This window comes from Arachis duranensis, chromosome 6 (assembly GCF_000817695.3).
Source record: "Arachis duranensis cultivar V14167 chromosome 6, aradu.V14167.gnm2.J7QH, whole genome shotgun sequence".
In the NCBI taxonomy this organism is placed as follows: Eukaryota; Viridiplantae; Streptophyta; class Magnoliopsida; order Fabales; family Fabaceae; genus Arachis; species Arachis duranensis.
In genome coordinates, this window is record NC_029777.3 from 106,443,821 (window position 1) to 106,470,373 (window position 26,553).

General features: G+C 34.7%; 2 protein-coding genes and 1 long non-coding RNA gene across 9 annotated transcripts in view; 1 reads left to right on the forward strand and 2 right to left on the reverse strand.

The window, feature by feature from the left end:
- LOC127748359 (uncharacterized) overlaps window positions 1–5,377 on the reverse strand; it is a 9,148-nt gene extending 3,771 nt beyond the window's left edge. The window contains exons 1-4 of one of the 3 annotated variants that reach the window (XM_052262686.1): window positions 4,543–5,377; window positions 4,331–4,442; window positions 2,506–2,597; window positions 75–1,154 (exon numbers count right to left, since the gene is read on the reverse strand). In XM_052262686.1, the coding sequence (XP_052118646.1) occupies window positions 876–1,154; window positions 2,506–2,597; window positions 4,331–4,367 (408 nt within the window). In that variant the 5' untranslated portion in view covers window positions 4,368–4,442; window positions 4,543–5,377 and the 3' untranslated portion in view covers window positions 75–875. Of the gene's footprint in view, window positions 1–74; window positions 1,155–2,505; window positions 2,598–4,330; window positions 4,443–4,531 lie in introns of those variants that run through there. The other 2 variants (XM_052262684.1, XR_008010373.1) reach the window with 2 other exon arrangements.
- A 4,370-nt stretch (window positions 5,378–9,747) lies between these two features.
- Window positions 9,748–14,502, forward strand: LOC107495516 (uncharacterized). Of its 5 annotated transcripts, none has more exons than XM_052251393.1 (12): window positions 9,748–9,930; window positions 10,957–11,418; window positions 11,540–11,807; window positions 11,918–12,016; window positions 12,141–12,268; window positions 12,406–12,490; window positions 12,582–12,714; window positions 13,160–13,269; window positions 13,357–13,480; window positions 13,596–13,778; window positions 13,854–13,919; window positions 13,997–14,502. In XM_052251393.1, coding segments are annotated over exons 4-12 (1,152 nt in total). In that variant the 5' UTR covers window positions 9,748–9,930; window positions 10,957–11,418; window positions 11,540–11,807; window positions 11,918–12,014; the 3' UTR covers window positions 14,318–14,502. The 5 variants fall into 5 exon arrangements, with proteins under 5 accessions (XP_052107353.1, XP_052107351.1, XP_052107355.1 ...); XM_052251391.1 differs by having other exon boundaries at window positions 10,998–11,418; XM_052251395.1 differs by lacking the exon at window positions 13,596–13,778 and having other exon boundaries at window positions 10,998–11,418.
- A 633-nt stretch (window positions 14,503–15,135) lies between these two features.
- Window positions 15,136–18,968, reverse strand: LOC107495441 (uncharacterized). The gene is made up of 5 exons (XR_008010706.1): window positions 18,478–18,968; window positions 17,959–18,133; window positions 17,662–17,750; window positions 17,478–17,531; window positions 15,136–17,101 (listed from the first exon to the last, which is right to left on the reverse strand). It is a non-coding gene; the product is annotated as an uncharacterized LOC107495441 (long non-coding RNA).
- Between the last annotated feature and the right edge of the window lie 7,585 nt (window positions 18,969–26,553).

Genomic DNA, 26,553 nt, shown 5'->3' on the forward strand with positions numbered 1-26,553 from the left:
TCTCCCACCCTCTTGACATCCACTACGTCCTTCTTCCACTGCTTATCCACAATTATTCCAACCTCATTCCTATTCTTCACCTTTCCTGTATACCAAAGTTTGAAACCAGAAGAATCCAACTCCCTAGCCTTTGCACCAACCCATTTCGTTTCTTGTAGGCACATAATGTTAATCTTCCTCCTTGTCATGGTATCCACCACCTCCATGGACTTTCCTGTTAGAGTGCCTATGTTCCATGTCCCAAATCTCAACCTTTTGTCGCTTCGACCTTTACCTTTTCCTTTGTGAACTAGCTTATTTACCCTCGTCCGTTCACGAAAACGCGAGAACCCTTACTCATTTAACACTACATCCGGGCACCGATGCAGCGGCTCTTGCTTTGACACCGTACTCGAGCCATACGGCGCGTTACTTCCGGGTAACGACCTAGCTTTAGCGCAATAATGTCTTTGATTCATGTCATGGGGGGTTCGGCTATATTTTTACGTTGGTTGCCGAAGACCTAACACAACCCTCCTCCTTTATCCGGGCTTGGGACCGGCTATGTACCGCAAGTGTAACATAGGCGGAGTTCGATAACAGAAGAGCAAAGAAAGAAAGAAAGAGATCTGGATGAAAAAGAGAAAGTGGATCTAGAACACAGGACAAGAAAACGAAATGAAACTAAATCCAACGCTATTGTGTCTTTCTCTCCCTTCTCTTCTCTTCTTCTCCTAACACCATGGTTCTGAAAACTAAACCGGACCGCCCGGTTAGACTGGTCCAATCATAAACCGTTGGCATCAATGGTTTGGTTCATCACCTGAAACCGTTCTATTGAAAACCAGATGTCAATTGTTGAACTGGCTAGGAACCGGCCGGTCGAACCGGAACTGTCAATTGGGAAGAAAGATGGCAGCCTTGTGTCCCCGCTCCCCAGCCCCTTCCTTCAGATTTGAGATATCAGAAATCAACAAATATGAGCTGCCCGCATCCCTAGCCTCCACCACCGCTGTCGCAAGGAGTGAGCCATTGCCGCCGTCCGTCGCACTCGGGCTTCTCTCTTCGTCCTGTTGGCGTTCTCCAAGTCTCCAACCTCTGTTTGCTCTCAGACTCACCAATCGCAGGCGCGCAGCTTCTTCCTCGAGTGTCCGTCGTCTTTGTCTTTTCAGAATCTTATTGGCAGATAAACAATAAATGGTGACTTCACATAAATGAAAAATTCATAATGATATTCGATCCAATTTAGACGGTTTAAAAGAAGATACGTATGATATTCAAAACTATCAAAATTAGATTGAATATCATTATAAATTTTTTCCTTCATGTGAAGCTACTATATATTATATATCAACCAATAAGATTCTGATTTCTCTTTTATGTTTCTCCTCCATCTAATTCCTTAAATTGTATTCATAACTATCTGGAATGACTCTTTTATTAAAGAAATGGAGAAAATGCATCTTCAAGTATTTTTCACTGTTACAATACACTATTTTTCGTATTAACTATTCATAGTATTGAGGTCATCGTCTTCTCTAAAATGAATAACATTCGCATCATATGAAAAGAGCAGAGAATCATGACAACCCGTACCACCACCGCCACTCTTATTCCAGGAGACATTTTCTTATCCGTATACTAATAATAAAATAGACCTAACTCACATGATCTTAAGCATGAATGGCTTTTTCTTCATAACTCAAAAAATACTTATAAACATTATAACACATGACTGACGACTTATTATGTAAGTACTCTTTTTGAGAAAATAAATAACCAAGATAAAAAGGATAAAGTAAACAACCTAAATAGACAAACACAGCAAAAAAAGACAAATAAATATATAGATAGGCTCAAAATTTGAATAAACAAGATCAATATGAATAATGGTATATACATATATACCTAGAAAAATAAGACAGTAATCAAAGTTAAGATAGAGACCTATATTTTAGACAATTTGGTACTAAAATAAAGAGGAGCACAAGTGAAATTAAAGTAGTATTAAAAAGAATAAGAAGTCCAACCTCCACAATAAACAGGAAAGTAACTATTAAGAACAAATTTGGAGTTTGAATTCTTTAACCCATATCAAATTGTTGGTGCAAATTAAGAAACATAAATAAATATATAAAAAATAGAATGTTAAAAGAGAAATGAACCTTGTAATTCCCAACTCTTAGCCTCACTCTAGGTTCTTTAGAAAAATTACAAGGACAGGTTAAAAAAAAGAGAGGTTTGTTTCTTTGTATGCATAAAGCAATATATCAATCAGCAAATCTTTACCACAACTACTATCTTATTTATCTATTAAAGAAGCTTCAAATTCTTATTCAATTGTATACTAATAAATTACATCAATTATATACGTCGAACATCACTCATCATTCTAATAAATTTGAACAAAACAATAAGGGGGTTGCAGCGACAATAACATTTATAACATCAACATGGATATTAGATAACAAAAGAAAATGAAAAACTTAAAAAGCAAGAGAGACAGGAGCATCAGGAGTTTAGTACCTTGCACAGATAGGCGGAAAGAGGAGAAGCAGAACAGAACAGAGACCGGCAGAGAGAAGCAGAAGTGAAGGAGTAACAATCAAGTATTACACCTACAATAAAACAGCAACAATCAAGTATTCTATACAAATTCTGATTCCAATTAACATCCAATTTCTATTCTAAACTTACATTAAAACAACAATTTATATACAAATTCTAATTAACATCCATTTATCTATTCTAAACCTACATTAAAACAGCAATCAAGTTCTAAAAACCAACATATAACTAAAAAAAATTAAAAGCTCACCTCTGTAGAAGTCCAGCAGCAAGTATACTGAGGCATCTGGACAGAAGATTAACCTAGAGAAGTCGGGGATAACCTTTTGGACAGCATGTCCCTATTCAGACCAGAGTAGATATCTAAGAAATTTTGGGAATGGCTTCGCGGGATGACCCGGGAAAGTATTTGGGGCTCCCAGCTCAATGGGGGCAGTCAAAAAATAAGGCCTTAGCTTGGATTGAGGAAAAAGTGCGGGCAAAGATGGAAGGTTGGAAGGAAAAGCTATTAAGTCAAGCAGGCAAAGAAGTTTTGATCAAATCGGTTATTCAAGCCATCCTGGTTTATGCTATGAATGTTGTTATGTTTCCAAAAGGCTTTTGTCGCAGAATGTGTGCCAGTATAGTAAAATTTTGGTGGGCATCAATTGATAAAGAAAAAGGGATACATTGGATGAGTTGGAATAAAATGAGTAGGAGCAAAAATGGTGGAGGTTTGGGGTTTAGAGATATGCAGTGTCAAAATGTGGCTCAATTAAAATTAGCTAAGCAAGCCTTGAGAATGATCGAGAATCCCGAAGCTTTGTGGGTTAAAGTACTAAAAGCAAAATATTTTGAAGGAGGGGATCTCTGGGGTGCTAAAAAGGGTAGCGACTCATCGTGGGTGGGGAAGAGTATTCTAGTGTGAGAGACAGGGGAGATGGAGTATTGGAAAAGGAAATAACATTAGGATTTGGGAGGACAAATAGGTGCTGGGATGAATAGAATTATCACCATCAAAAACCCTAGAGTGCAGATAGTTAGCGATTTGATTATTGAGGGAAGAGGATGGAACACAAGGAAGATTAAAGAGGTGTTTCCAGAACAAATCAAAGATAAAATTCTGCAAACTCCAGTTAGTTTAATAAAAATAAGAGGAACAACTCATCTGGCCATATAAATGGGATGGTAACTATACAATCAAGACTGGGTATCATCATGTGGCCAAAAAAGAACTGGAAGATATGGATAGGGATATTCCTTCAGCCAGTACAGATTTAGAGGGCTTATGGAAAGACATTTGGAATATCAAAGTTCCACAGAAAATCAAAATATTTATTTGGAGGGCCATCAATAATATAATCGCAGTAAATTATAATTTGTTTAAAAAGAAAATCACTAAAAGTCGTAATTGTGCTTTATGTAGGAACGATTATGAGACAGTTGAGCATGCTCTCTTATTATGTCCATGGACAAGAGCGGCATAGTTCAGAGGACAGAGCCAATGCACACTAGTTAAGGAATCAACTGCAAATTGAGGATCATGACTAATGGAGAGATTCAAAACCATAAAAGCACAGGGAGCAAATGATAAGGAGATAATGATGGCCAGAATTGCATTCATGTGTTAGGAAATTTGGAAAGAGATAAACAGAGCTATTTTTAACAAATCAGAAGTGAATCCCAAAGCAGCAATCATTAAGGCAAAAATCTTGGAGACAGAATTCACAGAGGCAACAAAAACAAAGGAAACAAATCAATCAAAGGAAAGCTCTTAAATAGGCAGAAGAACGAAGAAGGTTACCTGGAGGCTTGGATGAAAGCAAACGTGGATGCTGCATATCAGAAAATTTCGGCAGAAGGAGCAACTGAAACTCTTCACTTGGGCGGCATAGAGAATTATTGCGTCTTCAAACCTGGCAGCAGAAGCTTATGCTATTAGAAGTGCTCTGATTTTAGTAAAAAATCCACAAATAGGAATTCTCATTGAATCAGATAGCCTTACTTGGTACAGACTTTGAAATCAAAAAGCCAGGATTGGAGAGGTGGAGCCAATTCTTCAGGACATACATAGCTTGGCGGCAGCCGGCAGACATACCGAAGTGTGGATTTACTTGGATCCCTAGAGAAGGGATCACCCTCGCCCATCTGGTAGCCAAGCGGTGCTTGGCAGCGGAGTTGGAACCGGACTGGAGTTGGAATATACAAGGTGAACCCAAGGCTTGTGAGGCATGCGGAGCCCGGAATTAGAGGAGCTGGCAGAGACAGACCGAAGTAGAATCAACAAGGTACCACCAGGGTGTTCTTATTGTAGATGATGCAGCGGTTGTTCCTACCGGGAAGGGGAGCAACCACCATCTCGGAAGTTAGCTGAGCAGAGGAGGCCCAAGCCAACCACCATCAACACAGTTCTTCAATCCTTGGTAGCGCGTGAATTATCTTCAAGCTGATCTGGCACCTTCGGCAGCAGCGACATTCAATCAAGCAATAGATCGGAGTAGCATTCATCGAGGCAACAGGGAAGCTGGCAGTTTCTTCATTCACAGTCTCCTAGCTACCTTTGTAAGAAACTGAGGTAGTCATGGACACCATGAAGTAGCAGAAGAATGGAAGGATCTCCATAGCGACTAAGGGCGGCAGCGTCGTCGTTTTCTGGCGAAGGTGTCTCAGAGTCTTGAGCAGCGGCGACGGCACCGAGAGAACCTTGCTGTTCTTCGATGGTCGCGGCAATTGACCGGTGAAGTGAGAGATAAGTCAGGGCACAGCTGCAATGGAGGAGATGCCATGGCGCTAAACGGTGTTGCCAAGAAGTGCTTCAGACGAGCAGCGGCAATAGAGGAGATTCTGGCGTTGCTAGAGGAGGAAGAAGACCAGTGGGGGAAAGGGGGAAACGGGTTGGGGGAAGGGGAATCTGATGGGGTTGGGTCGGGTCTTTCTTTTGGGCCTACACCCCTGTCGGAAAAAAAAAAAATCATGTTGCTGGCCATTAGAATCTCGAATCCCTAATTACCAAAGAAAGAATGTGGAATCATTAGCGTCCATAGTTCTAAAATCTGGACCAGGGTTCAATCGGTCCAATCAGAAATTGACTACGCTAATAGTCCGGTCCTATGTTTAAAACTGCCTAAAAAAAATCCAATAAAAACCGTCTGAACCAGCAATTTTGTTATTAAAAAAAAGAATAAGTTCAGCCATAATTGTCAGAATTAGAGGTGTTTGCGGTGCGGTATGAATCGGTTTTAGTAAAAAACTTATACGATTCGAACACTAATTTTACTTGCGGTGCAGTTTGAATTGGATGCTTTTTGAAAAAAAAATCCGATCCGATCCGATCCGATCCGATCCAATTTCAAGCGGTTTGGATTGGATTGGATTTGCGATTTTGTAAATTCAAAAAATTAAATACATATAACAAATCTCAACATCAAATTTTAAATAATCAACAATGACATAATAAGTCTCAAAAATATCTTAAAAAACCAACAATAACATAATAGAAATAAAATTATAAGTTAGTTAAGATAAATAAATAAATAAATAAATAATATTTTGAATATAAAATATTTATTAAATAATAATAATACATAAATAATATAAAAATGTATAATAAATTGAACATGTTATAAGTATAATTTTAAATATAATAATAAAAATAATAAAATTATAGCACATTGTGCGATTTGAATTGGATTGGATCGATTATGAGAAGTAGATCCGAAATCTGATCCGATCCAGCGATTTGCAAAAGATAGAATCCAATCAAATCTAAATTAGTGCGGTTTTAATCGATTTTCGATTTGGATTGAATTGAATAAACGGTTTAATTTGGATCGGTTTAAATTTGAACATCCCTAGTCAAAATTGAAGTGATGATCGACCTGATCAAACTACTGATTTATTGATTTATTAATTTAACCGATAAATTACAGGTTGAACCAGTAAAATCGGTGACTTTCATAAAAATAAAAATATAAAATAATAAAAATTTTAAATTAAAATTTAAAATACATCTCTTCATCCTATAACAATCTTTTCCTATAACAATCTTTTAAAAGAAGGTTCATTCAGTACCTTAATTTTCCACGTGGCAACTTCTAGGCTCATTCAAACTTTTGCTGTGTGCCTTATTACAAGAACATCCCTGCTGCATCTTTTTTCCAGCTTGCTTTACATTACATGTATACACACCAGTGCATATTGTTTGACTTGCTATCACACATATACATGGAGACAAACAATTTTCTGACATACTCATTATACTTTCTGTGTGATCATTTCAATTTCGAAAATCGGTGAGTCTTTATCATATTAGGTGAGCCTTTATCATATTTTAATATATGATGATATGATGATAAATGATAAATTCTATATATTTATCTTTTCCTCTATTAAATATCAGGTATACTTTGTATAATACATATAATAAATAGGAATTAGAATTAGATTAGATACTAATATAATATTATAGGAAATATATTACATATATTATATGATTATATGATTATATGATATGATAATACTCATAATAATAATAATATAATAATAATAACATTAGGCTTCTCAAGAGTTGGTTATGTAATTAGGCTTCCCAGGCTTATAATTAAAAGTTCGATTTGTGTCAATGTGTGCAATGAGAGTTATGTGAAAAAAAATAATAAAAATAACAAGTTATGAGTACTTTAAGATAAAGAGTTATTAATTAATAATATTAGTTACTATTCATTTATATAAAGCATGGCAATGTAACTTTTCATTGTAGCATCACCGTCACTACGATTCATCATGATATCATCGTACCATATATCACAAGTAGCTATAAGTAGCTACATATACAACATAATAGAGATAAGAGATCATTTCTGAAATATCACTCGAAAGGGCTTTGTTTCTGGATTGATTGCCTTTCAATAAGGTTTTCTTCTTCGGTCTTTCTTTTTCAGAAAACTATTAATATTAATGATAGCGTTGATGATAATATAACTTATTTTTCGAACATTTCTTATAGAGAAAGTTCAAGGAGCCAACACTTTTGTTGAAATTTGGTCAGCACTTAACCATCAAAAAAAATAATTAATCCTACACTATTAGATCTTATCTCACACCATTAAAAATATTGATGATGGCTAATTGATGACTAAACATCACAAATTCTGCTGGCCCCTAACACTCCTCTTATATTCTTTTGAGTTAATTAATATTCGATGTTCTTTTGATTTTAAACTCTTCTTTTATTATGGTGACAGCTAATCAGTTATTCAAATTTCATTTGTTGACCATGCCATAAGTTCAGTTTCAGGCAACATGGATAGCCTCAGCTCTTACTATCAAGGAAGATACTTTTATATAGAGATCAACCCCGACTTAGTGTGGAGCTAACTCACTGAATAAACAAAATTTTTATTTTTTGTATCAAGCTTATTTTGAGTAGCGTCATATTATATCATACATTTAATACTTGATACCTTCTCTTTTGAAGGAGATAGGTGAAATTCCTTCAACATTCTATAGGAGATTTAAAGATGCACTACCAAACTTGATGACATTTTATGATTCTGCTGACAATGAAGTTGACGTGGTCATTGAGAAGTGCCATCGAACTACTATAATTGTTACCGGCTACAATAACCTTGGCGTGATTTATGGCCTCAAAGATGGAGGTTGGTTGAGTGTCTGTTACGTTAGCCAAGACAAATTTCTCATTGTTGAAGTGAAGGACAACAACATGCAGACCAAAGAGCTATGTTACCCACCGTTGAAGCTAAGTGTGTACATCAAACCATCAATACCTATTCCAGGAATCATAGAACTATCTGACGATGAGATTAATGCAACTCCGCCGCATGAAACTTCTGAACCTGTCCAAGTTTCACATATAGGATACCAACAACCTGATGCAGGTATGGATAACTCCAAGTGAGATGATGCCACTGACTAACTCCAACATCTTCCAGAATCTGTGTTGAATCTCTTGACCTGCATTGACCCTTCCACATATTATGGTCTTGAACCTTACTTTAATCAGCTGGAACCCAGTGTTAATAACGAGGATCAAGACGACCAACTGGATCCAATAAGACCAATAATTTCACTTCCTCCATTCCCGGTGTCTCCGTTTCTAGATGTCCCATAGACAAAAAATATATCCTCTGTAGTGGCCGAAGAAACCAGAGATAATTGTAACATTAGTGCTGAGGTTGTTTCAACTGAGAATGCAGGGTTTTCAAATGGTCCAAGCCCTTCACCCCCGAATCCTATCAATGGCCTTTCGCCACCGCGTTCCCCAATCATGCAAGACTTTTATTCGGTTGTCAGGGTGATATCTGAGTACCAGTCAAAACACTATTCTATGGTATGTCCTTTGCAATTCATAAATATTATCCTTGCTCATATTGAATGAAGTCAATTTCCATGCATCTAAGTATCTAATAGCCCACCATTTTATGCTACTTTCATTTGGCAGCTACTTCCATCTGCTTTCTCTTCGCTTGCGTTTCCTTCGAGGCCTGATTTCGTTCGCGTTAGAGAGTTACACAAGCCACCAATCATCATGAAGCTTCGATGGAGGAGCCTCAGGTCATCAGAAGCCTTTCTTACCAGGGGTTGAAGAAAATTTTCAGTCGACCATGGCCTAAAATGTGGAAGCGTAGTTCGTTTCTGCGTCCCTATTAATGATGAAACTACTATATTTATTTCTATATTACGTATCTAAGATGTTTAATTGATAATGTTTTTTATTTTAGCAATGCCTCTACAGGCTCATGCGGTATTGCAGTGTCTCAACCATGTGTAATGTGGTATTAATGTCATTAACTGTATCGACTTCTATCTATTTATAACTTAAATGACTTAGAATTTTTCTGGCTCGACTTATGATTGGTTTATGTTTGAAGCCAATTGAGACAAGGGCCAATCTAAACAATTACAACTGTTAAATTATCTTCTATAAGACATTAATACACCTTTAATATACCAATTATTATTAAGAAAATATAATTAGTATTTTAATTTTATTGAACACCCCACCAGCAACTAAAATTAATGTAGTTATTTATTATATAAATAGTTCCAAAACATGAAATGTAAGTTAAAACTTGAACAATGTTAATGCTGATCTCCGCTTCATAATTAAAACTACATCAATTATATTAATAGATTATAACCGAAAACTTGACCCGGCCCGCTTTGGAAGCAACGTCATCATTTTATGGTTGTATAAAAAAAAAACCCAAAAAGCAATCACATTCGTTCGTTCCATGTTCTCCTAGCCCTTTTCTCTTTTTGTCTTTGAAATGGAGTCAAAACCCCAAATAGCCATCATGACCATCGCCGCCGTTTTGGTCCTCATCGTATGTGCGTTTAACCCCTTTCAATTTTATGCTTTGCCCATATTTCTCCTTTACACAGGTACTCAGTTTTTCTTGGTTTTTTAGTACTTCGTTCACAAATTATTCAATGAGTATTGCGTGTTTTGTGTTCTTATTGTATTATCATTTGATTATTATTATTAATTAATTAATTGATATTAGACAAAATTAGGGTGTGACGGTGTGAATGCTTTGCTATATTTTCTGTACTATTTTTGTCATTATTATTATTATTATTATTATTATGGAAGTAGTGATGCGGTTCTATTGGTAGTTACTGTTACTATATTACTATAATAATACAATTATAATAATAATTAAGATTTTCATTATTATATTATATATTAGATATTATAGGTTTAATTATTTATGTTGGTTTCTATAGTTTTGCGGAATTTTTTATTAGGTCGTTATACTTTTTTCTCTTTTAATTAAATTCTAACACCAAAATTTTTTTTTTAATTAGGTCCCTCTTGGTAGTAATTATCTTAATTTTATAGGGATTCAACTAAAACAAAAATTGGTGCAGATACCGAAATAAAAGAAAAAAAAGTGTAGAGACCCAATTAAAAAAATTAGTGTAAGAACTCAATTATAAGAAACTATAGAGACCAACAGAATAATTAAACGTATATTATATTATATTATATTACTATATATATAATTACAACAGAAATAATTTACGTAATTACTGATATTGTATATATGTAGATTAGATTAGCTCAATTATATATAATGTACAATATTACAATAATAAATACAGTTATAATAATAATTTGGATTTTAATAATTATGTCTATAATTACAAAGGAGTTAATTTACTGCAACTATGGAAATTATATAGATTTAGATATTAGATATAGATTAGATATAGATTTATATTTACACTAGATTAGTTATATATACTATATATACAATATATACAATATACATGCTATGTATTTGGTGTATTTGCTTATTTGTTTATAGCAATGACGATCACGTATATATCTTAGTGCAACTATTGATTTTATAGTCATAATTTTTGAAATTAATAGTTAATAACACTGTTTATAATTTCCTCAAGTCTGAACCATGTCATGTGTCCTATATGTTTCGGGCCAACAGAATGGTGTTCTGAAAATGTAACTGAGGAGATTGTACTATTCATGGCCTCATGTATTGTGCTCAACGTAGTTACTTTTTGAAAGGTTGCTACTTTGCGTGTACATGAACAACCACCATGTCACTAGCATCTACAACATCAGGCACCTCCCACCACCACTATGGGCTACGTGTTGCTATAAATTCATCACCCATATGAATACTCCAGCATCGCTCCAGTGAGAGTTCAAGTAAAAACTCTTTACAGGTCCACATATATTGGTTACAAATGACAACAACGTACAACAACCTCAAGGATATTGAGGCATCTTCAGAGCACTTAATATTGAGGATTAAAGTGAGGGTCGTGAAAATATGGTCATTGTCTCCTGCTGAGCAAAAATACGTGAAGCCAACTTTAGAGTTGGTGGTCATGGATCACGTGGTGAAATAACAACTACGAGCTAGCACTTGATTTAACTAACTTTACTGATCAATTTTTTAGCCATATAATTTTTTTTCGTGTATGAGTTTGATACCAATTTAATACCAAGTTTTGTTTCCAGGGCGATCGAATCCAGTGCACTATTAGGAATGCTCAGAGGAGGCTCTTTGAAGATGAGTTATCAGAGGGAAAAATCTATATCATATGTAACTTCTCAACTTCCTTGAATGACTAGAAATACAAGGCCACTAACCATGCATGTAGGATATACTTCAAGAGGGATACTCAACTTCAGATGGTACATGATCCATCATTTCCGGAGAATGTGTTTCGTTTTGTTCCTAATGATCTAATACTGAACCACACAAATGCTCAGTCGCATCTTATGGGTATGACGAAAATCAATCCAAACCTTCCAATTAGCTTAATCAAAGATGAAATATATATTCATTAATATTTATTAATTAGTGATTAATCGTTATATATTATTTTGTTTCAGATGTTATTGGTCTACTTACTGGCAAGAGTGACATAATTAAATTTACTAAGAGTGGCAAGAAGTGCAACTACATTGTTCTCGAGCTTGATGACATACAATGTGTTATATATTTTCTTAGTAAAATTGTTACTCACATCATTACCCACTCGCCAAGTGCATCTCATGTGGGATTTGTTTTGTTCATGTGTGCTTTACGTATCTTCCCTTCATACTTTTAAATCAGGGGAAAAGGCAAGATTAGGTGTACACTTTGGGAGGATTTTGCAACTAAGTTGGTCAAGCACATTGAAGAGCAGCCAACATCAGAGTACATCCTCATTATACAGTTCGCTAAGTTCAACCTCTTTAAAGGTTTGCAATTTAGTTGCTCTTATTAGGGTAGGACATTTGCACTTCATATAATTGCTTTGAAAATTAGACAAAGAGCATGTTCTGATTCTGTCATTGTGTAGTTATTTCTATATACCTTAATACCTTAATTGGCACAGGTGCAATGGGCATATCAAATACCAATCATAACTCAATTCTCTACATCAATGCGGACTTCCAAGAGGTTAAGGATTTTCGCAAGAGGTAATACATCTAACCGTGTCGTTTGAATCAATTTGAGACTCATACACTAGAACAGATTAATGAAATTCATGTACAATGTCAAAAATTTAAGTGTCATCATGGCTGCGGTTCCATGTGCAAACCAACTATCCCAAATTGCTGCAGATCCAGCATACTCTATAGAGGATGATCTCATCAACAACTCCATTTACAAACCCATTTCTGAACTCAAGGCATCTATTGAGGTCCGTGATTAGGTTTTATTGACTAAGCAACGTAATCTCTTTGCTTCAAAATATAGTTTACTATTTACTCTTTCAATTTGTTAACACTTAATTTATTTTAACATTATCTAAAATTGTGAGATCTTCACTTATTTAAAATAAAATATTAATTCACAAACTTTAATAATAAAGAGTTCATTAATTAATTATTTTGTCATAACTCTATCTACTCTAAAAATAATATATAAATGCATTCTATAATTTCATAATTTAAGTTTATGTCTTAGGCCAAAAATTTGGGATGAAAAACTTCCCTGGGAAAGAAAAATAGCCACAATAACGTAACAAATTTCCACTGATAAACTACTATGGTATTTATTTTGCGAATCCAATTATGCGATGAGTTTGATTGTTGTTTATTCTTAGCTTTTTGACAATTGAAACTGTAATTGCAATTGACCCCAAGAACGGTTGGTGGTATAAAAGTTGTAAGCATTGCTTTCATTCACTAAGGGAGGCTGAGGATTCCTACTATTGTGCCAAGTGTGCCACCTATCCAACCACTCACACACCTAGGTATACAAGTCAACCCTTTGTTCAAGCTCTTATTCAACAACTTTATGCATTATCCATGTATCTTTGGTAACGCCTTATCCTTTATAGGTATAGCATTAATATGAAGGTTGCTAATGATACTGATACAGCTGCATTCCTTCTTTATGACAAGGGAGCGGCCAAATTTCTTGGAATCTCTGCCTCTGACCTGCGGCTTGCACAGCTAACCAGGGTAATGTTTAAAACATGCATACAGAGTAATGTATATATAAACACATGCTATTCCTTTTATATTTTTTACAAATATTGTTACACAATTCTTTAGTTAACCTATAAACCAAAATCAGGGTGGAGTAAATGAGGAATACCCGATAGACCTCAATTCCTTTAGGGGTAAGAAATTCCTTTTCAAGGTTTCCGTCAAGATGGAAGATATAAATTCTTTCCAGCCTTGCAAGGTCATTGTGATGAAGCTGACGGATGAGATATCTCTTATAACAAAATTTTTAGGAAAGCATGATGTATACCAGGTTACTTATTTGATGACTTCTTTGATTATGCTAAACCTTTGTGATATTCCTATTTATACGTCTGACTTGGTGCAGCCAAACCTTGCATTGGAACACTCAGAACTGTTGAGCCTGCAAACTGCTTCCACCGACACGCCAAAGGTAACTATCAAATGGTGAAAATCATTAAGTTGAGCATTAAGGGGTGATATTTAGTTAAAAAATAGTTAAAAATGCAGGGCGCGAGTTCTCCTTCTGTTGAGGCTTTGGTGGACAACTCTAACGATGCTTTCTTGACCCCCAAGAGAAACATTATTAGTGGTGGATGGTCTAAGCAACTCATTGATCTTTATCCAGACTCTGCTAATGGATCATCATCGAAGTGTAGAAGCTCGAAGATGGCATTCCCAGCGTTGATAAAGTCTACCAAGATTAGTCTGGATAGATTCTCAATCAAAATATATGGTGGACTAATGATCAAGCTCAAGTATCATAGTATATTTCCCAGTATCAATGTTGCGTATAATTATGGTTTCGTGTTGTGTCCTTTAATGAAGTGAGGTCGTTGTTTTTTTTTTCTTTAGCTATGTCATCCAATAACGCATGGTCTAATGCAATCAAACCATGCGAGTAATTGTGTGCATGTAATGCTTATTATGTATGTGGGGCAAAAGCAATGTGTATGATATGCGCTTGCTTCTTATGTTTGGTTCCTTTAATCCAATCGAGTGTGTTTGTTTAATAATTGCATCCTACTCTCTAAATCTAAATTAGTATATAATCTAATACTTATGACAAATAATTTGGATAATGATTCAATGTATGGAAGATGTGCCCATGCATTTTTTTATCATTCTCATATGCATTAAAAAAGATGTCACTTTTTTTTATCATTTTATAATATACATTCCGTATGCGGTTGTCTTTAGAATTGTATAGTTTATTTAAATTACCAAATAGTGTAACAGTAACTAAAGCATGTATATGAAACAAATTTTCTGCATGTCAACAAATGACCTAGCACTCTAGACGGAGGCCCAAGTACAGGATATGAGCTCTTATATACCTTTATGTACATTTTTTTTATTTCCAAATTTTTAATTTCTAATTCAATATAAAAGCTAAAATTTATTGTTCACTAAAATTACACAAATTTACTTTTTTGGCAACTGGCATCAGGGACTGATGTGTGGCACCTCCTTTATTGATATACTAGTGAAGTGTGTTGTGCGATGCACGGGTATGATAAATTTAATGAAAAATATTTAATATTAAAAATTAGTAAATTAAGTATTTAACAGGAAATAAATATATTATAGTATAATTATATAGTAAAATTGTGAATAAAATAATTTAATATTAAAGTCCCATAAAAAAAGTTTAAAAATCAACACAAATACTAAAAAATTTAAAGTCAAGGTACAACTCAATTTGTATTATAATAATAAACTTTTTTTATTTTTTCCAAATCATGAAAACTATACAAAATCATCTCATCATGTCCCTTATTTTTCAATTTTTACATTTGTTTCAAAACTCTTATGTACCAAACCCATTGTTCTTTTTTTATTTTTCCCCTTTTTAAGAAAAAAAAAAGGAAAATATACTTTTGAAAGCTTTAATACCAAAAACTAAAATGCTAAAAAATAAAGCAAGTAAAAAATGAACAAAAATAAACAATGAGATTCAACCAAACAAAATTGCTATAAGATGAACATGAGATGAATTTTCATCAATTATTTTTTTCAAAAACAATAAGCAGAAATTCTCACATATCAAGACAACATCATTATCAAGACCATCTCACAATTAAAATGGTTAAATCAAAATTTGAGAAGATAAACTTAATATGATATAAACTAAATTGAATCATATGAGAAAAAAAGTGAGAAATATTCAGTCCATAATGCAACACTATCCAATTTGTCTGCTCTCATCCTATATCAATAGAAGCTAATAGAGTCTGTTCTTCATGAGATTAACTTCCTATCATCAGTTCTTTTTTTTTTCATCGACAAAAAGAGTCTAAATCGATGATATTGGATTCAGAGCATATAGTGAAAAGTAATTTCACAAACTGATATGTAAATAGCAACTTTCATTCAAAAAAGCCACAAGATACTAAAATATTATAAAAGATTGACATGAGTACCATATGAGAGGGAAGGTGAGAATGAAATTTGAGTTTGTGATTTATATAAAAACATATACATCACGTTTACCAACCACGGTTCTCCTTAAAGAAAAGGCTTTAACCATCGGGTTTCGTTACTTCAAAGAAACATGTTTATAGATTGCCTAATGCCCACGTACAACAAATAATCGTTTCATTTGTATCTACTACAGCAAGAAAACTCTAACAGTAAATTGAAATTAGCCTAAATAAATTAGCAACTAAAAATATAAATTAATAGCTAACAATAACCAGAACATTGTGCACTTAAAAGGGTCTATTTCTTCTGGTTCTGGACAGTGTTAACTTTCCACTCTTAAGGTTTGTGGTGCTTCAGTCATAAATTATCAGAGTATTTAAATTGGGAATATTCTCTATAATTTCCTTCCCATCAAAAGCATAAAAAAAAAAAAGAAAAAGTTGTTGAGAGGATCTCCTTTTCCAAATATTGCCTTGATATTGTAAGAATACTCAAATTAGTCCGTTATAGATATTATGAAACATGAAAGAAATATGGTTGAATAATATACCTGCCCAAGGATTCTCCCAGTAATAACACATACTGGTTAAAACGTTTAAACGCTGAGTCCAAATGAACATCACGGAAATTGACTGCTCAAGTTGTATTCTGTTAATAGATTTCTCTCTATTTTATATTCTATGGTAACAATATTAATTCAAAATAAGATGCACGCAATATTAAGCATAGAAAGAAGAACGAATCTTGTAGTAAAGTTAACATAAGTATAAAACTTTCAAAGTTTCATAGGGTACAAATTGCCCTAAAGCTAATTAGTTCCTTTATCTAAGAGGAAGGAAAACCTGGCACCCTCTAAAAGTCATATTAAACATGAAATCAACGCCAGCAAAATTGCTCTTATACTTGATAGAGGCTAGTAGTGCCATGTACTAAGTACTAATTCGGTATTGGCACTCTCGGTAATTATAATTATAATCACTATTATACATTTTACTAAGCATGATCATTATTATCCTCTTCTATTTTCTACCCTTAATAGTGACATCAGTAAATGAGAAAAGCAAAAAATCAATGCAGAATCTAATTCAAAGGCAGAAAACAAAAATTTTAAATAGAGCAGTTAATTAAACACACTTGAATAGCAAATATACCGATGATCCCATCAATTACTCTGGGACAAAATCCTAAACCCTGAAAACCAAATGTAAAGGCAATTCAAAAAAGAATTAAACAGGTAAAATGTACATAATTACGAACTACCTTGAAAACTGAAAGTACTTTGAAAGCAACAGCTTAAATCTTAGTGGTATCCCATAATTTGTTCCACATTTTTCAAATGGTTCGTGGGGGGAAAAGAAATTAACCCAGTTTTAGAAGGAAAAAGACTCAAAAATAAAAAATTGAAACTACCACCTTGAAAAGTAAAGAACATAGCCAAGCTTGAGAGGAAGGAGAAGAGATAAGGTAATAATAAGCAGAAGAATAACAATAAGCAAAAGCAAACAACAAATTTAAGTAATTAAACAAAAAAAATAGCTAATAAAAACACAATAGAGTGGATGCAAACCTTCCACAGTAGCTACACAGCAAGAACTTCTTTTGTCTTAGTTCCTAAATTACTCTGAAAATACAAAAGCCAGGACATCAAAAACTAAAGGAAAAATGTATAGTTCATGCTGCATTACTTTGAAAACTCATTTGGTTTTGTATATTGGATGTAAATTGAATATAAAAGAGAAAGAGATTAAAACCTTTTAGCGAAATGCAAATAGAATCCCAGCAACAACAATGAGGTTCTGGATTTTCTGCATCAACAACTCCACACCAAACAAAGAAGACTCTGCACAACAACAATAATATTTCAAATTTTACCAAAATTAGAACATATACATCAGATCAAATAATAAGGAACACACTTAACTTCATCATAGAAGGCACATTTTATATAAAAAAAAAATTAAAAAAAAAGAGAAGTATGACTGTATGAATAGGGATAAAATTAGAAATCTTATATATACTTTGATTTGAAGAAGACGACGACTACTTACATAAGCAGAGCATACAGAATTATCGCCCCAAGACCGTTGCTGGCCGCTTTCGGCGCTACAACTGTGACTTCTCTTCCGTGCCGTCTATCTCCATCGGAATCATCCCATTGTTGTCGACGCCAGTATGCATCTCTCGCTCCTCCCTATCGTGTCTCTACTTTTTTCCTCTGCTTCCCTGCAACAAATACCGTGCCATAATACCATCAAGAACTCTCCGCTTGACAAAGAGAAGACAGAGAGAACAAACATAAAAGAAAAAAATGATGCAGAGAGATATATAGATCTAGGAGAGAAAGACATGAGAGAAGATAGAGAAAGAAAGACGGTTATGGTAAGAAGAAAATCGAAAGTTCATTATGTGAGAGATGGATTGAATGCTTGATAAGATTGTGCATATTTAAAATTCAAATTTTAATTTCAAATTACATGCAGATTTAATTGGAATTAAAATTTGAAAAAAAATGTAAAAGAACAGACATCAAGAACGTATTGAAAATGAAGATGAATACGGGAAATAACCTGGATAGAAAGATAAAGAAAAATATAAAAAATATCAAATCGCTGTTGTGCTCTCTTTCAGAGTGTCACTGCATGTGCTCTCTGTGGCCGCGCGACTCAGTACTTTCCATCGATTTGCTCTCTTCCGCCGTTGCCTCTTCCGTATCCATCACCACATCATCGATGACCACCACAAACTCCACCGCACCCACTGCAACACCGCCGCCATATTATGATCCACCACCATAGCTGTCACAACCTCATCCACGGTCGTAATTTTGCCTTGGTGCTTACATGAACTCTATAATCTCCACCTCCAACTTAAATTAGGAAGAAGAAGAAGATTATACAAAAACAGAATCAATGAATGGAGGAGAAAAAAGGAAGAGGAACTAAAGGTGAAGAAGGTGAAGAAGGAGAAGAACCGAAGAAGAAGAGGAGGAAGAGATAAAACTGAAAACAAAGAATGGAGTGAATCATAATTTTGATTTTAAATTCAAAATTAGAAATTTGAAAATGATGGTTTCAGTGGCTAAGAGAAGGGGGTTGAATCTTAGCCGTGGGTTGAATCTTAGCCCCTTTTTTGCTTGCTAACACTTGCTGGACTTAGAGAAGACTTTTCTGTTTTAAGCCACGAGACATTTTCATTTTGTCTCGTCACTTGGCACGAGACATTTTTTATTTTGCATCTGAACAGTAGAAACAAAAGTGAAGTAGGAGAGAGAGAAGATTACACCCAGATATATCCTGGTTCAGCTGCTAAGTGCAGTGCGGCCTATATCCAGTCTCCATCACAACAATGATGGAATTTTACTATAATCATCCAGATTACAAATTGTAAAGTGCTAACCCAACTTACAAGGGGATTCCCACAGAATTATGAAACACAACATAGATGAACAAAGAAACTCTAAGACATCTATGGCTGTTTCTTTTAATTTTGCACTTTCTGCCTTTTTCCGCTCTATGGCTTTTTCATACAAACCTCACTGTTTGCCTTTTTCCATGAGACTCAAGACATGACAAAATTAAACAGAAAAATTACAAAACAGAATACATTGAAGGAGAAGAGAAATCTGTTAGCTCAGGTAGCTCTGAGAACTCTGTGCAAGGCACTCTCAAATTTTCTCCTTGAATCAAACCATGACTGTTCACCCCTTTTATAGAGAAGTGAAGCCTTCACAGTTGAAACACAAAACTGAGCTTAGCTTCTTTTCCTTCAAAACAAATCGGTTCGGCCACAGAGAGAGAAGAGGAAACTCATGCAAAACCCAACATGCAAGTACCTCTAGTTCTTCCTTGGTCATCACTCTTCATCAATCCGAGCACTCCATCCTTGGCTTCCTCTCCACTTCATCTGCTCCAATCTCTGCCTCTTCCATCACTTCACCACTCTAGCTACTTCCTGTGGTGGTTGAGCAGAATCAGAGACAAGTCATGCCTCCAAGAATCTCTTCCTTGCTAGCCGAATCTTCTTCTTTCTTTTTAAGTATGAAGGATCCGAGATTACCTCACCAAATCTTACTACATTTGGTGATTATCTCAGCCACAACATACTTTTGGTTTTCTTTTTCTTGCCATCATTAACTTGATGGTCTTGATGCATGCTGCTTCTTCTTTTTCTTTTTGGTAGCTTAATGTAGCTTCCATGGTTGCTGTGACATGACCGAAGGAAGAAGAAAGAAAGATTAGAGAGAGAAGAAAGAAGATATTCAATGGATTTGATCAAATAATTAATGTAGCACAGAGAAGGAATAAAAGTGCACTCAAGTTTCCTACTTCTCTTTACTGAGAGGCGTGTAGAATTATTAAAGCCATCAAATCAATTTCTCTCTCTCACTTATGTTTCCAATGCTTAAATTAAATTTGAAATCCATCCCAAAGTGAGAAATGGAATCCGTTGGAAGCTTGTAACATGTTTAAAGGAATGGGTTTTAGTTAAAGAAGTGCATTGTGCCCATTTCCTTATGATTTCGGACCAAGCATGCAAGATGAATTGGACTTATGATAATGTTTGAATTCTGGCCCAATAACAAGAACAATGATTCAGCCATAACAAACAAAATATTATTGCATCAATGCTGAATGTATTTATAAAATACTTGGGCTTGTAATTTTCCTTTTATTTTCGGCCCATATTAAAAACCTGCATCACAAAATTATTAATTAACATATGTTAAATGAAAATAAAATTAATAATTTTGTAATTAATTATTTTAATAATGTTTGTTCATCATCAAAATTAAATTAGAGTTTTCCAAACTCATCAGAAAATTTAGGTTATGTGTACATATAAAGCAAACGGAAAAGGAGGATAAAAAACTCAGATTAAGTCATAAAAAGTGTGGTGTAATGAAAATAGTTTGATGCAAGTGTTATGATGGTAATAAAAGTCATGATATTGATGACCGAAGGCATGGAAATTTTAATGATGAACACACTTATCAAAAATTGAGAATAAATCTGGAAGATGACACCTCAGAATTTCACTATGGGAATAACCTTCTTTTCGATGTATGTTATAGGATTTGTTTGATTTATTTGATTTATTTGAAATCATTACTTCCTTATATCCCTATTGAATTCCTATTCAATATTACTTACCTTACTCCATCAGAGCACAACTGTCCTTTGTGCATGATCTCTCCTTTCTATAAACGGTGCTTTATCTACATCCATTTACACTATTCCAAGATAAAATATGTAAAGTGGCTTCATGTACCTGTCTTCTTCTTTGGAAAGCTAATATATATTTACAACCATCCTATTCAAACACCAGACCTGCATTTTTTTAAGCCTGGACAGACATTGTTGGTTACTTTGTAAGGGCCAGTGGAATAGTCATAAACTAACTATCACAACAGTTCCATACATATTCCTACCTCTACTATTACCAACCATGGAAGAGAGTAGGCTCATTCCTGCGGACTTTGACGACGATCGTATATTTTATCTTCATGTGGATCCCGAAGCTGTAAGTCTTATTTATTCATCCCTAAATCATAAATAGCTTCCAAAAGATTCATATATATTTTCTCTTCGGTTTTTGAAAAACAAAAAAACTTATGATTATGTTAATCTCTATTTTCAGGTTACACATGAGTTACCCTCCCTATTTTATAGGAAGTATAGGGAACTTCTTCGAGATAGGATGATTGTAATAGACATGAATGACAATCAAATTGAGCTATCATTGAGCAGAGGGTTTTCTACTGGCTACATACTCCATGGATTTCATAATTTGGTAAGATGTTATGGGCTCGGCCATGGTGGCTGGTTGAAGTTACTGTACGTTGGAGAGGACATATTTGTTGTTATGAAGGTCAAGGATAGCTTCATGATGCAAAAAGAATTCTCATATCCAACTTCTAATCTTTTGCACAAAAATAAGCCACCAGCCAATCACCTTTCTGCCCAACAAATGCCATCAGTTTCGACTCCTTCAGATTTGGTTCATTCCAATTATGCAGATATGCCAGTTCTGGAAGTTAATTTGCAAAATAGCTTTGTACAAGAGACTCTTCATAATCCCATTACCACAATACCTTCCCCTGCCTCCACTGGGAACACCTTCAAGTTGAAAATTGTCTACAAGCAAGATCTTCAGCTCACAGGCTTCCAGGGACAGGATGGTTTCCTCAGTGCTTTTCTGCTGTCTAAGTCTTTTTTTAAGAAAGACTCGAACCACTCTGCTGCCAGCACGTCACATACCATGCCTAACAAATGCAAACCATTTTGCCAGGATCCAACCCAAGTTTCCCAACAGGTATCCCCATATTGCAATGGTACCACCAATCATGTTTCTTCCATTACTAAACTACAAACTCACCTCACCGGAAAGGTCGAACCGAACCAATACGCTACACCATTAACCACTGGTGGCCCCAACTCAAACATTCAAGGACCTCATGTCTATCGTTGCCTTAAGCTTCTCACTTCCAACCAGGTTGACAACAGTTCCGTGGTAATCATCCTAAACTTTTTTACTTTGATGCATTACTATACCTCATCCAAAAATTCCTAACAAGTTGTTTAAATTTTTCGATTTTTTGTCGCCGTCAATTACAAGATCATTCCCCTTAGATTTGCTGAGAGTGCATTTCCTAGCAGACACAACCATGTCAAGGTGATTCTGGACAATGGGTCTTGCTACCGCATGGGATTGAGATGGAGCAAAAAAAAGAAAGCTGGGTTATATCTTACGCGTGGTTGGAAGCTATTTGCTAAATACAATGGGTTTAAATTCGGTACTGTTTTGCAGTTTTCCGTTTTTTCAAATGAAGAGACGACGATGCATGTAAAGATCCTTAAGATATGAAAAATGGTAACATTAGTTTGGGTTTCAGCCAGTGAGTAGTCCTCTGTTTTAGTTAGCTTTAATTTTGTGATTTATATTTAATTCCAGAGTCAATGTTATAGCCAAGCTGTGATTTCAGTAATCTGTTTCATTAGAATGCAAGTTTTTTTAGTTCATGTTCTTGGTTGTTCACACGTGTTTAATTCCATTTAATAGCTAAGTCATGTTGAAGCTTATTTACTTCATTGTTCCAACATAAATGTTAGTTTTTCCTTTAACGCTAACTAATTCAATGTCGCTGATCTACGGGAGGAATGTTTCACTGCATAAATAACCAATTTGTTTACAAAAAGTTCCAATCTGGCTCAATCTGTGACAATTCATAGTTATTATGGAACAAATATGAAAGTGACTCGACAGTGTTTCACTCTATAAACGGTCTAAATTTTATATCTGCTTGCATATTTGAAGATTGCAACTTACCATTGTTATGCTTATCACGTGGATGAGAAATACAAAGACGATCCTTTGTTTGATTCTCTTTATAATTATCACAGTGAATTATTACACTGGATCAATGGCTCAAATTCTTCTTTCAAATAAATGTTGTGGTCACAATTGCATAAGGAATTATCGGATGCCCTTACAGGGAGTGTTACTTTTCAATATATAATTCCAAAAGTAAATAACAAATAGGCCAAGAAGGAAAATCCAGTCATATGCAGAGTAGTTAACCCATGATTCATCTATATTAAAATACAGTTTTCTTCATACACCGTTCGGGTCATCACGATTACTATATGAGATCAAACCCATTGAAAAAATTTGAACGCAAAGTATAGTGCATATATACATAATCAGCTTAAAATAATTATGTGGAAAAATTTTAACTAATAATGGCATTTTAGTCTATGAACCATATCGTAACACAAGATTTATTAAGTGGCTTCCTTAGGCTCTATTCATTCCCATCATAGTTATTCTGGTACAATATATTTACTCAAACCATGAAACCAATGAGAGTATGCAAGCCTTCACTTTATCATAATCCATTATTTTTATTATAATTCAGAACCCGCCGCCTGAGACTTCTTAGCAGGTTGTCAACCAGTTGTCACGATTTGTCTTCGATTACACCACTCGCCTGCTCTAACATCATTTTCGTAACCACAGTAACACACTTCATGTACATAATAAATCCTTTAGAAAATCATGTACACACGCAGTTTGAACACTCAACCGCTAAATTAGGATTGAGCCATTACCAAGGCCTCAGGGATGGTCATTCTGGCACAAATTCCAACTTTACTTTTATAGAGTTGGCCATACTTCATAGTTTGAGTAGTCACAAGTTATCAATAGAGTATACTAATGATAATATCTAACACTATGTATCCATATTTTTGCTACGGGTCCCTATAATGAGTTTTTAAATAGCCTAAATTGCCATATTACTTATTACTTAATTGGCAGATAAAATAAGTAGAGAACCCTTATTCAGATTGCCTAATTTGAAATACCTCTCATCATCTGTAAATCACCTATAAATAGTATAATAAATACATACATAGCTAAAGATAACTAAATATATATTACACTTAATACACCTTTCTTCTTATTCCTGTTGTATTCTATATCACGGTGGGGTCTTTCCATTCATTAATGGAGATGCTATTTAGTATGAAGCAAAGTGTTTTCTGCTCCTTCCATATACTACTTTAACTCTCCCAAAACACATGTATGAAAGTACCTCATTTACTTCTCTAGGTTCGATTCACTACTGAAGAAACTTCTTTTTAGTACATACAATGAACAACGATCATAAAGCCTCTGACATTGATGAACAATGTCGTGTCTTTTACCTCACAGTTGATCCTTCTACGGTATGAAATGCTTATTATTATTTAAATTATTTTTTTCTTTAGTGAATGCATCTATTATCTTTTAAAACTTGCCTGAGACTTGAATACTGACACTTATACTATACATCGTGCCATTCATTTCCATTTTTTATTAATCAATCTTTATCTATCTTCATTTTCCATAGAAAATGCATTCTATCCCTAGCCTATTCTATAGGAAATATAACCATTTCTTGGAAGACAAGATGCGAGTTGTAGACACCAATCGGAACCAAATTACCCTCAGGATAGCTAAGGGATACAACACTGCCTATATTATGGAAGGGTTACACTTCTTGGTTCAACTTTATGGCCTCAAACAGGGGGGACCATAAAGCTCCGCTACCTTTTTGGCGACATCTTTTATGTTATTAAGGTCAAGGATGATAAGATGGCAAGCCTCCCTATTCTGTACCACTATATGAAGGGACGTTTAGATGATAATTCCTCACATAAGGGCAAACAAGTTATTCAAGCTGACCCTTTATTTGATGAGGTTGAGCGATTCCACTATGGATCATACAAAGTGAACAAGAAGAAGAAGAAGAAGAACTCTGCTAAAGTGACCAACACGAACAACAAGTACCGTTACGGTAAGCATGCAGTGCCTGTTGAAGGAAAAACTTTCTTTAAAAGGACAAGCAATACTGAATCTCATGATGTTGCTTTAGAAATTCCAAAATACAAGCTAATTTCAAAGCATTTAGATATTGATATGAATGTTGTCCCGCCTGTTGTTGAAGAGGACGTCAGTTTGCAGCAACCAAGTATGGGAAATAACAACCATGTCGATGACCACATTGACAAACCCGCTGATTTGAACAGAGTTCTTACTACCATGCCAGTTAAATTTCATGAATTCATGGCAACTTATCCAGTTGGACAGTTAGTGGATTGTCGTGGATGTCCTTTCGATTTTCCTGGATACAATGGTGGACCATTCGGCTTATACTTTCCAGACAAATTCAGCATCAATGCACCTTATTATTCATTCGTATGCGAGTTAACTAATCACGACATTCAGTGCTCTTACTTGGTAATTATATTATATGCCGATTAAATATATAAAATCACTCAAGTTCTAGATGATTATATTATTTGGCATAGCTATGCTAACATTTGGCTTTGTGTTTGTATAGAATCTTCCTACTAATTTTGCAATGCATGCCTTTCCATCTAGATTTTATCATGTTTGTTTACTCCAGCATGGTGGATTTCAATACCACATGGGACTCCGTTGGAAGATGACACCTATGTTCATCGAAGTGGATCTTAATACAGGGTGGAGAGGTTTTGTAAAGAATAACTCATTAAGGATAGGCAGTGTTTTGAGATTCACAGCATGTCCCTTGAATGAATCTTTTATGTATGTTGAAATCTGGAATTACTGATGCAGTATGTACCACATTAGTTTTGGTTAGTTATTACCTCTCTTGGTCCTATACCTATATCAACTATGATTTCCTTTTGGGTTGAATCACTCTTTGAACCATTATTGATATATGTTCTCATATAGTTGGACTGACACAATATCAACAATCAACAATTAGGTTAAATGAGAATTATGATATGGTTCATGTAGTTACTTTTCATGACCATGTTCGAGCTCCATGTGATGTAGTTATTATGTATTAAGTTTATGTGCCTTTCAATGTAAAGGAAGAAGCAATATTTTTAGATTGAAGACTCTCATTGCATCAATTGTTTCTGTTTCTATTATTTCTTCTTGGTATTTACTTTTCTTGATGATGCATTACATTATTTATCATGATACCAAAAAGGCAAGCACATGCATTGCATATGATGAATATAAATTCAATTAATGACACAACATGTGTTAAGTGCACATTAACTCATGACAAGCTCACATCATTTGTCATTTATGAATCAAGCGAGCAT